We start from the raw sequence: 14,860 nt of genomic DNA, 5'->3' as shown, positions 1-14,860 counted from the left end.
TAGTACAAAACACAAACACTTACCGAAAAAATGCAAGGGGTATGGTCCGGCCACACAGTGCAGAAAAGCGACTGATGGCACGGACCGCAAACACCCTCTCTAAATAACAAACAAAAAAAAAAAAACCTGTGCAAAAAAAAAAATTTGATAAATATATATATATATATATATATATATATATATATGCTGCAGCAGCAAAATGCACTGATGGGTCACCTAGACCCACAGAGCAGTGCTGCTGCAGAACCCACTAACTGTCCCTGCCTGTACTACAGCTCACCCCCACTCACCAACAACAATAGGTCACTGGAAGCAGACGCCGCACACTAGATCCGCTGCAGAACTCCTTCCTCCACTCACTGCTGGGACTCGAGTTAGTGGACAAAGCGGGGGAAGGAGTTTTCAAAGTTGTTAGACTGTGCTGCCATTGGTGGGTTGGTCCTGACCGACCAATGGCAGCAATTAGAGGAGTGGCAACCTTGCCACCTACCTCCTTTACTGAATGGTGATTGGCGCTGTCGCTAATCACCATGTATTACCGGGTCATCAGGTCACAGGGGGGCCGAAATGAAGCTGGCTCGCTGCGATTGAACAGTACGAAGTTCCGTCCCATCGCAGCGATCGCTGTAACAGGAGGGGGGTTAAATCCCCCTCGGGCGACGTGTGAAGATGCCTGCTGTTAGAAAACAGCAGTCATCTTCACCCGATCCAAAACATATGGAGGATAAATGTACGACAAGGTGCGGGAAGTACCACTGTTTACCATTTACGTCCATTGTCATTAAGGGATTAATGTTCTGAGCTTGTATATGGGGGGTGGTCAATCATTGTGCGTGGGTGGGGAAAACTCACAGAACTGGTAGGGATTAAAAAGCAAAGCAAACGATTTTACTATACTACTATGTAGTGACCTTATTGATGTCATAAAATGTGATCGCTAACCGGTCTGCATAGCTGAGCTTATGGTGACAGTACTGGACACTTAGGATATTGGATGAAGGGAACTGCACACTTTAGAAATAGCTTGGACTCACTTCATTCGCAGTCTAGTACCCACTGTTCAAAAACTGCCCTGGAAGTGCAGGCCACATAACACAATGATCATTATGTTCCATAAATACTCATTTTTAAAAGGATCATATGTCTTGAAGGTCTTTGTCTCTTACCTCCCAGTCCAAGTAATCACATACATCTTCAAAATTTGTAAGCAGAGACACTGAGCAGAATAGCCGTGGCAGCTCATCCCTCGTCATTGGGGGAAAACGGCTATCTTTAAGGGCACTGCAAGAAATGAACAAAAAAAAAAAAACTTTAAATCTTTCTGGCAAGCATGTAAATATGTACTTAGACATTCCCCAAAGGCTTGGGGTGGGAACATTCTATTTAACCACAAATGTTTTGGCATTACATAGTGCTACATAAAAGGAGGAGTATAAGAAATGCATCCAGATAGGATTAAAGAACCCACAAACTATTAGACTTAAGAAGCAAAGCAAGCGTGAGAACCTCCCCAACAGCCCCGCCTCCGTGCCTCCTAAAATGAATGCTTTTAGTCTGGAAAACAAAAATCTATTGCGGATTCTTCACTCCACTTAAAGCACCATGTTGCTAAGATAGAGTGATGCCATGGCCAGATGTTTCTGCAGGCTACATTTACTATAGATGGGGATAATGTTTTTTTCCCTCACATCAAAATAGTAACACAAGTCTCTGACTCAACCATTTGGTGTGCTGCTAAAACACTTTCAACCACATTCACACCAAGTCAGGGTAGACAAATCCTAGTCTCCAAGATTCCATGGGAACTACACAGTCTGCACTATTGGCGGCTGGGTGCTTTCACACGGAGACACATATATTGGGGGAGATTTATCAAAACCTGTGTAGAGGAAGAGTGGTGCAGTTGTCCATAGCAACCAATCAGATTGCTTCTTTAATATTTAAAAGGCCTCTAAAAAATAAATGCAGCAATCTGATTGGTTGCTATGGGCAACTGCATTACTGTTCGGCTACACAAATTTTGATGGATCTCCCTCGTTGAGCGGGATCCTGTCAATGACAGCAACCAGCTCCATATGTTCCTGCAAAAGTGATCACAGACCAATCTTGCAGAGCAACATAAGCGTATGGTTGCAGTGTGCACCTCTAGCAAACACCGATACAGCATCTATGTAGTTTCCCCCGAGGAGTGTCAGTGCATTGCAGAATGCTGTAGAGTTGACAGCATGAATGGCGGGCATCTTTTAGAGATTTGGCTTTAACTATTCAGGGGAAAGGATGGGGGAGGGGTTCTCTTTGATGACTGGGGAAGTTAGAGGTTTGGCTTCTGTGACTACTACTTAAAGGGGTACTCCGCTGCTCAGCGTTGGGAACAAACTGTTCCGAACACTGAAGCCGGGAGTTAGTGATGTCATAGCCCCGCCCCTCAATGCAAGTCTATGGGAGGGGGCATGACAGCCGTCACAGACTTGCATTGAGGGGGCGGGCTGTGATATCATGAGGGGTATGGCTATGACATCACGAGCTCCCAGCTCCAGCGTTCGGAACAGTTTGTTCCAAACGCTAAGCAGCGGAGTACCCCTTTATGTTGGGGGTGCACCGAATAATATTGGGGGTACATTCATTTATCGTGGTAATTGTGTGAAAACTGCCCCCTTTTGTATTGTTTTCGTTACCATTATGGTAAAGCTGTAGGAAAATAACTTGCATATGGTTTTGCTATGGTACTCTAATGGTGCAGATTTGTCTAGACAATTGCAAGCACAGATGAATTGTTCATATTAATATGTAACAATGTCAGAAGGAAATCTATAGAACCCTCCAATAAACAAACCTTCTAAACAACCGCTGTCAGTGGATTCGTTTCAGGTTTACAGCTACCATGAAGCACTTGGCATCTGCTTGTACAGGAAGCCTGACCTGAAATGCCCCAACAAGCAGGCTAACCAGACAAACTGCACTTGGCTTCTCCAGGGAGCACTTCTCCGGTGACCCAGACTGTCATTATATTTACAGATGCATTAAGAAATCACTGGGTAAGCTTCAAGCTGAACACAAGGAATCTTTAAATAGAAACCATCTTTAAAAAGAAAGTGTGGCCTCTATACTGCAACTGAAGGAGTTGTGCAAAAACAAAGGACTAGGATAGAGTAACAGGTAACTCAATCCTTTATAAGACACTTGTCAGTTTAGGATTTTAACGCAAACTACCAGCAAAGAGTCCAAATGCTACATAATGCTAGACCTTTTTTATTAAATATATTTACCGTATATACTCGAGTATAAGCCGACCCGAATATAAGCGGAGGCCCCAAATTTCACCCCAAAAACCCAGGAAAAGTTATTGACTCGACTATAAGCCTAGGGTGGGAAATAAATCATCCTCCCCCAATGTAATCATCCCCTCCATCATCACCGCCTGTCAATCCCTTCATCAGTAGTCTTCAACCTGCGGACCTCCAGATGTTGCAAAACTACAACTCCCAGCATGCCCGGACAGCCGATGGCTGTCCGGGCATGCTGGGAGTTGTAGTTTTGCAACATCTGGAGGTCCGCAGGTTGAACACCACTGAGAAGGGATTGACAGGCGGAGAGTTAACTCGAGTATAAGAAAAATCGTGCTGAAAAACTCGGCTTATACTCGAGTATATACGGTAACCACTTGCCCACCAGCCATTAGGCAAACAAAGCTTCTGGGTGATTGGCAATTAACTTTGTACAGTTCTAAAATAGCCATGCAGAGTATCGCAGCAGCAGGGAAGCAGTGTCCCTACAAGAACAGCTCTCATGAGAGAAGGCAGGGAGGGTGTATTACCGTCCCTGCTTGCCCAATTGCTCTGGGTGATCTGACTGCAAGTGTTCAATACCTTTGTAGCTGCAATGCATGGAAAATAAAGCATTACAGTGCTCTTCAAAATCAATAGGGTGTCCATGTAATGCACAGATATGCCAGGCCCTCCCGCTGAGCTGCTTTATGCTTGGCTTACTGATGGTGGTACTAAGTGCAGACCTCTCCTGTGATCAGTAGGTCAGTTCTGATAAAACTCCAAGGGAAGAGAACCGACACGCTGACCATTTATACCTATTACGACTGTAGCAAATAGCTGACAGTATTTCGGTAGTCATGTAACCTGTTCTTTACTTTGGGAAATAAAAGGAAGAATAAATCTGAAACGGAGACTACGGATGCCTACTATTGGAACAGCATTCTGTATGAAGTGATCTGTGACAGGCTGGTGATTTCAGTGGTGCATGGAATATGCATTAGCATTCGGGAAAAATCTAGTTATTCTTTGACGGGAAACCTCAAGATCCTATAAAGAATTTGGTGTGTACATTCTTGGAAAGCTGTATTTGTCGACAGACCAGTGATTTAAAGTGAGGATTAACATTGATGTTGCATTCATGTCATCGCCTGCAATAAACCTGAAGCTCTGAATGATTGCCATCTGTTTAACAAGTAAGAATCCAATTCTGTTACTATCCAGCAGTGCTCCACAAAACAAATATAGTGGATATTAAGGGTGAGATTTGGTTGCTGGAATAACAAGGCAATAAAAGTTACCATTATGCCAGCAAACTGATCCTCCCACATTGTGTGAGCTCACTTGAACATTATGTGCAGTGTCTTTAGCCAACTTTGCCACTTGTTAAAATTAGAAAAAAACAAAACCTAACCAGAACATTTTTCTCTACAGAACCAATGTTTTACACTGCAGCCTTGGGCTATACTAGGCCAGAGAGAAACTTGCCTTGCCATAAAAGTCAGGTACTGCTCTCTAACACCTAATCTTTTAGGAGCCCAAACTATAGAAATTATTATAGATGTTTTCTAAAAACTAGGGCTGGGCAGTATAACAGTTCATATCGAATACGGAAATTTTTGTGCTGCACGAAATGAATTTTTCCCCATACCGCAATACCGGTTTGGCCCCTCCCCCTCGGGAATGAATGAATTGCCCAGTGCTGCGCTGTCCCTATTGGGGAACTAATCCTACGTGACCCGCGAACGCTGTTCTGCGCCTCCCCCCCCCCCCATTAATTATCAACCCAGCCCAGCGCTGTCCCCATCGGGGTACTACTCACATGTCACCCGCATGCGCTGCCCTCCTCATCCTGTTTGTTACGGCTGCCGGCTGACACGCTATACCAGTGGTCTCCAACCTGCGGACCTCCAGATGTTGCAAAACTACAACTCCCAGCCGTTGGCTGTCCGGGCATGCTGGGAGTTGTAGTTTTGCAACATCTGGAGGTGCACAGGTTGGAGACCACTGCTCTATACAGTGATCCCTCAACTTACAATGGCCTCAACATACAATAGTTTCAACATACAATGGTCTTTTCTGGACCATTGTAAGTTGAAACCGGACTCAACATATAATGTACAGACAGTCCAGATCTGTGAAACGTGTCAATGGCTGGAAGAACCGACCAATCAGAATGGGCATTTTACTGGGAAACCCCCTGTATTACTGAAGCGTATGCACTGACTGGTGTCTGGTAGCACCCCCTACAGTACAGGGAGGTATTACATGTTCTGTACTCTTTACCTGTACCAGGGTTACCTGCTCCTTTGGACACCAGAATAGGGCGACTCCATGTTACTTTTTTTAGGACATTGCGTACTGTACAGGACTCCAAAGAAGATCCTGTCCTCAACATAGACCAGTGTTTCCCAAGCAGGGTGCCCCCAGCTGTTGCAAAACTACAACTCCCAGCATGCCCGGACAGCCTTTGGCTGTCCGGGAATGCTGGGAGTTGTAGTTTTGCAACATCTGGAGGCTCCCTGCTTGGGAAACACTGACAGTGATTTCCAGCTCCCAGCAGATCATTCTTACTTTTATATATAAGGATTTGCTTTATCTGTATTAGTTATCTACTTATTTTTCTTTAATTTTCACTTTTTCCTATTTTTGGAGGACATTTTGGTGCCTTTAGAACCAATTACCAGGTTTCCATAGAGTTATGGTCTCAACATACAATGGTTTCAACATACAATGGCCGTCCTGGAACCAATTAATATTGTAACTTGAGGGACCACTGTACTGTGTGGTATCCCTATGCCCGGGCTGCAAAAAACAAAAAATAAACTAACTCACCTCCTGTTGGTCCGGTACCGGCCTCACTTGTTTCCTGGGGACAGGAATGTCGGACAGCCGTCAACCTATCAACAGCCGCAGCGATGTTCCGCCTCGGCTGGTGATAGGCTGAGCCCACTGTCATGTAAGAAGCCGGCTCCTTACATGACAGTGGGCTCTGCCCATCACCGGCCGAGGCGGAACATTGCTGCGGCTGGTGATAGGCTGATGGCTGTCCGACATTCCCGTCCCCAGCGTAAGGCCGACGTAGGTGCGTTAAAGTTTACTTTGTTTCCCTTCTGCAGCCCGGGCATAGGGATACCGCACAGTATAGAGTGCCAGCGCCCGCAACAAACAGGACGAGGAGGGCAGTGCTTGCCTGTGACATGTGATACACACATTTGGTCATACCGCCCAGCCCTACTAAAAACCACAAAATATGTTAAAGGCAATGGCAAAGTGGGCACTAAGGACACAACCAGTGCTATGATTAACATTATAGCTGGCATAAATTCATGAACATCATGGTGATGACAATCCAACAAACTCTGGTATGGGCATCGGTAGTATCCATTGCGCCAAAAAACCTAACAACCTGGCTTTCACACCACAACTCCAAATCTCAAAATAGGTGCATAGCTACGGGTTTTAAACAAAGCTATTTAGTTTAAGGCTTTCATGCTTTTTTGGGTAAATGTTTAAGTGCATCTGTCACCTCCGGACAGACAATGGAGCTGTACAAAAGTATGAACATGGGAACGGCACAGGTATGCATAGTAATAGAGCAGATTATTTACTGAGACACCTGCTAAACAAAAATGTCTCCAAGCGGAAATTCCATAGTGTATATGGGCCTGCGTCGTAGCTCAGACACACAAAAGTAGGCAGCACACCAAATTAGCAGGGTGCTAGAGCGCATTGTGTGTAAAAAAATAAATGGCTTGTACTCTGTTTTATTACTAACTACAGAGTTAAACATTTCCTATGGAAGTGACGTCGACACAAAACTGTGCATTGGAAACTTCATGAAATGGGTTTCCATGGTTGAACAATGCCATGCATCAGCAGTGGAAATGTGTTCTCGGGTAATGAATCACCTCACACTGTCTGGTAATCTGATGAACAAATCTACGTTTGGCAGATGGCTGGAAAATCCTACCAGAATGCATAGTGCCTAGTATAGAATTAGTTAGAGAGGGATAACTGTGTGGGGCTGTTTTTTAGGTCTTGGGCTAGGCACATTGGGGAAGATTCATCAAGACCTGTGCTGAGGAAAAGTTGACCAGTTGCCCATAGCAACCAGATTGCTTCTTTCATTTTTCAAAGGACTTTTCAAAAATGAAAGAAAAATCTGAATGGTTGCCATGACAGATATTTCACCCACACTAAACACAATATACTGGGTTATAGTGAATAGCTGTAAAAAGAGGGGTTACTTACATTTTTAGGAGGTTAGGTATTCCTGAGCTATGCCTCTTACAATCTTATTGCCATTGTGCTCCAGGATGCAATGGAGGCAGGGGAGCCAGCTTGTGCAGCTCCCCTGCCTCATCAATATTCACTCCCTGACAGGCCCCTTCAGTAATGTGAGAGACTGTGGGGGTGTCAGGGGGGGGTGAATAGGACTGGGCTGAACACTTCTCCACGCTACACCACCTGGCTCTCATCACGGAAGGGGGCGGGCTGGGGAGTAAATATTGATGAGGCAAGGGAGAAGGGCAAGCTGGCTCAACGCCACCATTGTTGCTAGAACGCAATGGCAACGAGATTGTTACAGGTTTTAGCAGCATAAATACAAATTCTCAAACACAGGCTGACATTTATCAAATGATGTCTAGTAGTTTTTCTTCACCTTTTTTGTGACTGTGGTTTTCACGTGTGCGCAACATTTTTTATCAAAACATCACAAGGACAATGATAAATTTGATGTGATATCAGTATAGAATTACAAAGAAAGCAGCGTTGCAATCACCAGGGATAATCCAGATAAAATAATCTGTTATAATGGAAAACTTTAAAAGCCCAACTTCTCAAGCCATATGAAGACAGACAAGGAGATCTGGCTAGCAGGGGACGGAGGTAGAGGCCACCCTCTGCACACCAGCTCTCTGTCTTCGTACCACTTTTAAAGTTTTCCATAATAAAAGTGCAACGCTGCTTTCTTTGTAATTCTATACTTGGATAGCTGTTACTTTGGAGTGTTTTTTGCACCACCATTATCCTTTGCATGCGGTTGTAATTTATCCTCCACAATTTGGTTTTGAGGGTTTTAGCAGTGCCTAGTCATTTTTCTTTTTCCTACTGGATATGGCAATGAGGTGTTATCAGTACTTTGTACATTTCCATGGGTTAGAGGTTTTCCTCACGTCTCCTTTTAGATGGTGTAGATTTGAGCCTCAATTTTACTCTTTGTGCAAACATTTGCGACTTTTTACAAAAGTGGCAATTAAATGTGTGACCACTGCATGGTAAAAAAAGGATAAATGGTGAACTGCAAGACCACACTGTGAAAAACAGCACAAAAGTTGCAAAAAACCTCCAATGCGCCTTAACTGTGCCAAATCTAGACAGCAGAACAGCTCTATATGCAACAATAAATGTCCCCCATGAACTCCAAAATCTTGTGCTGGTCTAACTCCAAATTAACGCCCATGATTTTTGGAATGTCCATATCGGTGTGAAGCTCATACAGCTATGGACATCTTTTTGACTATATAATGTATATCTAATCCGGACCTCGAAGAAACTTAAAAATAGACCTATTTTTCACTTTTAAAAAGAAGGTCATTATAGGGGACTTTTTTTAGTAAGCAAAAAGACAGACAGAAACAAACAGGACAACTGACAGAGTTTCCCTAAAGGTAACAAAGTGTGGTGTTTGCCCCCAATGTAAATATAATACATCGGGAGGTACTTTGGGAGGAGTCAGTTTTAGAGTAAATTAATTACCTGTCGCAGTTCGTATGTGGTGTACTACATGATTTGCAGTTGTTCTAGATACTACATAGGCAAAACTGTGAGGCAGTTACGTGTGAGGATATAAGAACATTATTCAATTAGGACAGGTGTAGGTTCACCTCGCTTTGTGCAACATATGAAAGACATACATAATATTGGGTATGGGCATCTTAGATTCGGAGGTTTGGAAATAGTAAAGAATTGTGAATGGGAGAGATGTCTCTTATTACGAGCAGAAGCCCGGTGGATTTTACGGTTAGATGCTAAGGTCCCACTTTGTCTTAATGATAGATTGGACATGTTTCCATTTCTATAATTTTTTTCTGTATAATAAGATTCTTGTTATATACTTCCCTGCTTAAATATGTCACTAATGAGGTGTTTTTAGTTATTGTGTAAGATTAGTTTTTTGATCTGTTGTCCACATCACCTGATCATATGAGTGCACTATTTACACGTACATCGCAATGACTTAAATGAGGCCGGAAGAAGTGCATCATACTGCGTGAAACCTGCCTATACCTGCCTGCCCGTCCACCGGGAGATCCGAAGAGGAGCCGAGAGACATCTGATTTTGCGGTGAGTGCAGAATTCTATTGGCTACTGCTTCTTTATATTTGCCTGAGATTCTATTGGGGTTTTCCTAGCACCACTGCAAGTCTCGTTCACCTCATAGCCTGCAGCGTTTACCCGAGACTCCTTCTCCATGTGTCTTGGTGGAGTGGAGTTTGTATTGCCGCTTCATGCCTTCTGCTGACTGACTGATCAGTTAAAATGTCTTATCCTATGTTCCCCTGAAAGATACCAGATGGCATTTCATCGTCTTACTTAAAGGGGTACTCTGGAGGACTGGAAAGAACTACACAACTTCCTCTGGAGCATACAGCATCAGATAAGTACTGCAATACTAAAGATTTTTGAATAAAAGTAATTTACAAATCTACATAACTTTCTGACACCGGTTGATTTGAAAACACTTTTCCTCCAAAGTACCACCTTTAAGTAAAAATGATGACGATACAGGGGAAAAAAAAATCTGAAGATGCAGGTTTTTAGACAAGTTTCATAACTTTTTGTTGCTTATTGCAGCATATTCCACAAGGGGGTTTCCCACAATCACTTATGACATACAGTGGGGATCAAAAGTTTGGGCACCCCAGGTAAAAATGTGTATTAATGTGCATAAAGAAGCCAAGGAAAGATGGAAAAATCTCCAAAAGGCATCAAATTACAGATTAGACATTCTTATAATCAGGACTAACGAGTCGGTGGATAAATGTTCCGACTCCGCAGTTTTTTTTTTTTACTTCCGACTCCTCTGTATTAATATGCGAATGTATTTATAAACACTTACAGTTGAATCCAAGAAGCTGTTCCACCAAGTTCTTCTAAGCTCTTCTAGCAGAGAGTGGTAGTTGGGCAGAAGCTGCTGCAGTCTTCTTTTTGTGTGCTGATCTGCTGCTGAAGATAGGGCAGTAGGAGGATCCAGGAAGGGGCATTTATTATAAAACATGATTTCCCTAGTAGAATCCCTTAGTCATGTTTAAAAGTTTAAGCTAACAATCGGAGTTTACAAGTTTTTATAGCCTTAGCTGAATGGCAGCAGTTTTTTCCAATGGTTTACAGCTTCAGTCTTGAACTATTGACCCTCCATTGCCTTCACTTATCAGTGAGAGGCTAGGTTACCCATGGGTTCCCTGTAACAGCAGAACACAACACTATGGAAAGTATCAGTTATGCGGCTCCTAATTGTGCATTTCGTGCCATATAGTGAAGTACATGAAAAGCATGCTTCTTCACGGTCACTTAACGTGTTCGTTTTGCGGTTACATGAGGTACTGCATGCATTGGTCTTTATTCTTACAGTAGAAGTGTCATTAATTATAACTTTTAGTGAATTGGGACATTTAAACTTGCTTTTTTTTTTTTATTCCAATCTAAATTTAGTAGGAGTCTGAGTCTGTGCATTGTTTGCCGACTCCAACTCCAGGTACCCAAAACTTCGTCCGACTCCTCGACAGACTCCACAGCACTGCTTATATTATGTCAACACAAGTTAGATTTTGTTTCCATCATTTACACTTTCAAAATAAAAGAAAACAAAAAAATTGAGTCTGCAAAAGTTTGGGCACCCTGCAGAATTTATAGCATGCACTGCCCCCTTTGCAAAGCTGAGACCTGCCAGTGTCATGGATTGTTCTCAATCATCATCTGGGAAGACCAGGTGATGTCAATCTCAAAGGTGTTAAATGCCCAGACTCATCTAACCTTGCCCCAACAATCAGCACCATGGGTTCTTCTAAGCAGTTGTCTAGAAATCTGAAACTGAAAATAGCTGACACTCAAAAAGCTGGAGAAGGCTATAAGAAGATAGCAAAACGTTTTCAGATTTCAATATCCTCTGTTCGGAATGTAATTAAGAAATGGCATTCATCAGGAACAGTGGAAGTTAAAGCAAGATTTTGAAGACCAAGAAAAATATCAAACAGAACAGCTCGCAGGATTGTGAGAAAAACAATTCAAAACCCACGTTTGACTGCACAATCCCTCCAGAAAGATCTGACAGACACTGGAGTTGTGGTACACTATGTCTCTATAGAGATACTTGTACAAATATGGTCTTCATGGAAGAGTCATCAGAAGAAAACCTCTTCTACGTCCTCACCACAAAAATCAGCGTTTGAACTTTGCAAATGAACATATAGACAAGCCTGATGCATTTTGGAAACAAGTTCTGTGGACGATTGAGGTTAAAATTGAACTTTTTGGCCGGAATGAACAAAGGTACGTTTGGAGAAGAAGGGGAACAGAATTTAATGAAAAGAACCTCTGTCCAACTGTTAAGAATGGGGGTGGATCAATTATGCTTTGGGGTTGTATTGCAGCCAGTGGCAAAGGGAACATCTCACGAGTAGAAGGAATAATGGATTCAATAAAATTTCAGCAAATTTTGGATGCTAACTTGATGCCATCTGTGAAAAAGCTTAAGTTAAAGATAGGATGGCTTCTACAAATGGATAATGATCCTAAACACACCTCGAAATCCACCAGGGGATTACATCAAGAGGCGTTAACTGAAGGTTTTGCCATGGTCTTCACAATCTCCTGACCTCAACATAATTGAAAATCTTTGGATAGACCTTAAAAGAGCAGGCCGTGACAGACAGCCCAGAAATCACAAAGAACTGGAAGACTTTTGTAAGGAAGAATGGGCAAAGATACCACAAACAAGAATTGAAAGACTCTTGGCTGGCTAGAAAAAGCATTTACAAGCTGTGATACTTGCCAAAGGGGGCAGTACAAGATATTAACTCTGCAGGGTGCCCAAACTTTCGCAGATGACATTTTTTTGTTTTCTGTTATTTTGAAAGGTGTAAATGATGGAAATAAAATCTAACTTTTGTTGACATAAAGAATGTCTAATCTGTCATTTGATGCCTTGTGGAGATTTTTCCATCTTTCCTTGGCTCCTTTATGCACATTAATACAAAGTTTTACCTGGGGTGCCCAAACTTTTGATCCCCACTGTAGCAATTTATTATGCCACATCTTACAAGTGGGGTCCAAGCACAGGGATTCCCACCAATTACAAGTTGTGGCCAACAAACCCCCTGCTACCAAGCAATGGATTTGAGCATGCAATCTTGGTATCTATTGATGTCTACAGGATGCAGAGAAACAAGTTAACACACTGGCTGAACTGCTTCCATATATCACATAGACTTCAAACATAGGAAATCTGCATAATACAACTAAAAGATTTCTGAAGCACAACAAATGGTTGTGAATTACCTGGTAAGTGTGTACTCCCTGAGACCAGAATGCAGGTTCATGGCAGAAAAGGTTCCTATGCATCCACGCAGCCTTTTGTCCCGTCCAATCTTCCATGTTACAAACAGTGGGCTCGCAAAAGAAAAGCACAGAAAATGGTACATTTACTAACACGATATTTTCTGCTTGCGTATTGAGTACACAGTACAATGTAATGTCCCAAAAAAAAGGGGGCATCACAGTAACGTCAATTTTTCAATAGTAGGACAGCACACACTTTCTGCTCCTATGGTGTCTTTGTCCTGTGCCATTTCCACAGTTTGCTGAAAGGTTTCTCTTTATTATGGCGGTGGAGCGTTAATAAATGTTTAGGCAATTATTGCATGCATTCAATGTGAGCTGTCCTACGGAAAAATTGGATTATTCATATTTTTGTGACAGTCAGACTATAAAGATATTATCAATGTGATAAGCACCTTGAAGGACAATCATGAACTAAAAAGATGGCCACCAGTACCAAACAGTGCATTCAAGTTTTTGACTGTCTGGCCACCTTCAAGCCTATGTGACGCTGGTGGAGATGGTCGGGCACCGAATAGCGCCAAGTTGGCTGTGTTATGTAATTTGCCAACATTATAGGAGTAGTCCAGTACTGAAAACTTATTTCCTATCCTAAGGATAGGGGATACGTTTCAGATCGTGGGGGTCCGACCGCTGGGGCCCCCCCGCAATCTCCTGTATGGGGCCCTGGCACCCGGGGGCGGGTTGACCACCGCACGAAGCTGCGGCTGACACGCCCCCTCAATACAACTCTATGGCAGAGCCAGAGCGCTGCCTTCAGCAATCTCCAGCTCCGCCATAGCGCTATTGAGAGGGTGCGTCAGCGGCCGCTTTGTGCGGTGGTCAACACGCCCCCCTTCCCATGGGCTGCCGGGGCCTTGTACAGGAGATCGCGGGGGGCCCCAGCAGTCTGAACCCCCGCAATCTGAAACTTATCCCCTATTCTTAGGATAGGGGATATGTTTTTCAGGACTGGACTACTCCTTTAATGCCAACAGGAGTTACACATTGTATAACACAGCGGACTTGGCTGTTTAAAGGGGTACTCCGGTGCTTACACATCTTATCCCCAACCAAAGGATAGGGGATAAGATGCCTGATTGCGGGAGTCCCGCCGCTGGGGATCCCAGAGATCTTGCACGCGGCCCCCCGTTTGTAATCAGTCCCTGAAGCGTGTTCGCTCCGGGTCTGATTACCGGCGACCACGCGGCCGGCGGCGTGTGACGCCACGCCTCCGCCCCCCTGTGACGTCACGCTCCGCCCCTCAATTTAAGCCTACGGGAGGGGGCGTGATAGCTCCCGTAGGCTTGCATTGAGGGGCGGAGCGTGACATCACACGGGGGAGGAGGCGTGACGTCACACGCTGCCGGCCCTGTGGTCACCGGTAATCAGACCCGGAGCGAACACACTCCGGGGACAGATTACAAACGGGGTGCCGCATGCAAGATCCCGGGGATCCCCAGCGGCGGGGACCCCCCGTTAAAGTATGAGCCAAGTGGGGGTCTTGTCTTGTCAATTTTGGCACCACTCTTAACACATTTTTTTTATATAATAGTACACCTACATCAATATAAAATTGGGTTTAAATGCCAGATTCAAAAACTTTTTATATGTTGTACATCTTGGTAAAAAAAAAATTTCTTATATACTTCATAAGAAATTTTTATTTCCTTTCTATAGAAATCATGGATTATAAAATCATGGCTTTGTCCAAGCTTAAAGGGGTACTCCGGTGGAATACAATTTTTCTTCAAATCAACCGATACCAGAAAGTTATACAGATTTGTAAATTACTTCTATTTAAAAATCTTAATCCTTCCAGTACTTAGCTGCTGTATGCTCCACAGGAAGTTATATTTCTTTTTGGAGTTCAATTCAGTCTTACCACAGTGCTCTCTGCTGACACCTCTGTCCGTATCAGGAACTGTCCAGAGCAGGAGAGGTTTGCTATGGGGCTTTGCTCCTACTCTGAACAGTTCCTGACCTGGACAGAG

General features: G+C 43.5%; 1 protein-coding gene across 5 annotated transcripts in view; it reads right to left on the bottom strand.

Annotated features, from left to right (window-relative positions):
* AMMECR1 (AMMECR nuclear protein 1) overlaps positions 1-14,860 on the bottom strand; it is a 215,590-nt gene that overhangs the window by 27,599 nt on the left and 173,131 nt on the right. For 4 of the 5 annotated variants that reach the window (XR_008847704.1, XM_056538916.1, XM_056538917.1 and 1 more), the window contains exons 3-4: positions 12,828-12,938; positions 1,167-1,281 (exon numbers count right to left, since the gene is read on the bottom strand). Coding sequence is in view for 4 of the 5 variants with exons in the window: in XM_056538916.1 (XP_056394891.1) it covers positions 1,167-1,281; positions 12,828-12,938 (226 nt within the window). In the remaining variant the exon portion in view is untranslated. The remainder of the gene's footprint in view (positions 1-1,166; positions 1,282-12,827; positions 12,939-14,860) is intronic. The other variant, XM_056538915.1, reaches the window with a different exon arrangement.

Source organism: Hyla sarda, chromosome 9 (genome assembly GCF_029499605.1).
Source record: "Hyla sarda isolate aHylSar1 chromosome 9, aHylSar1.hap1, whole genome shotgun sequence".
Classification (NCBI taxonomy): Eukaryota; Metazoa; Chordata; class Amphibia; order Anura; family Hylidae; genus Hyla; species Hyla sarda.
The sequence above is the reverse complement of the archived record's forward strand: the minus strand, read 5'-3'. Positions and strand labels throughout refer to the sequence as shown.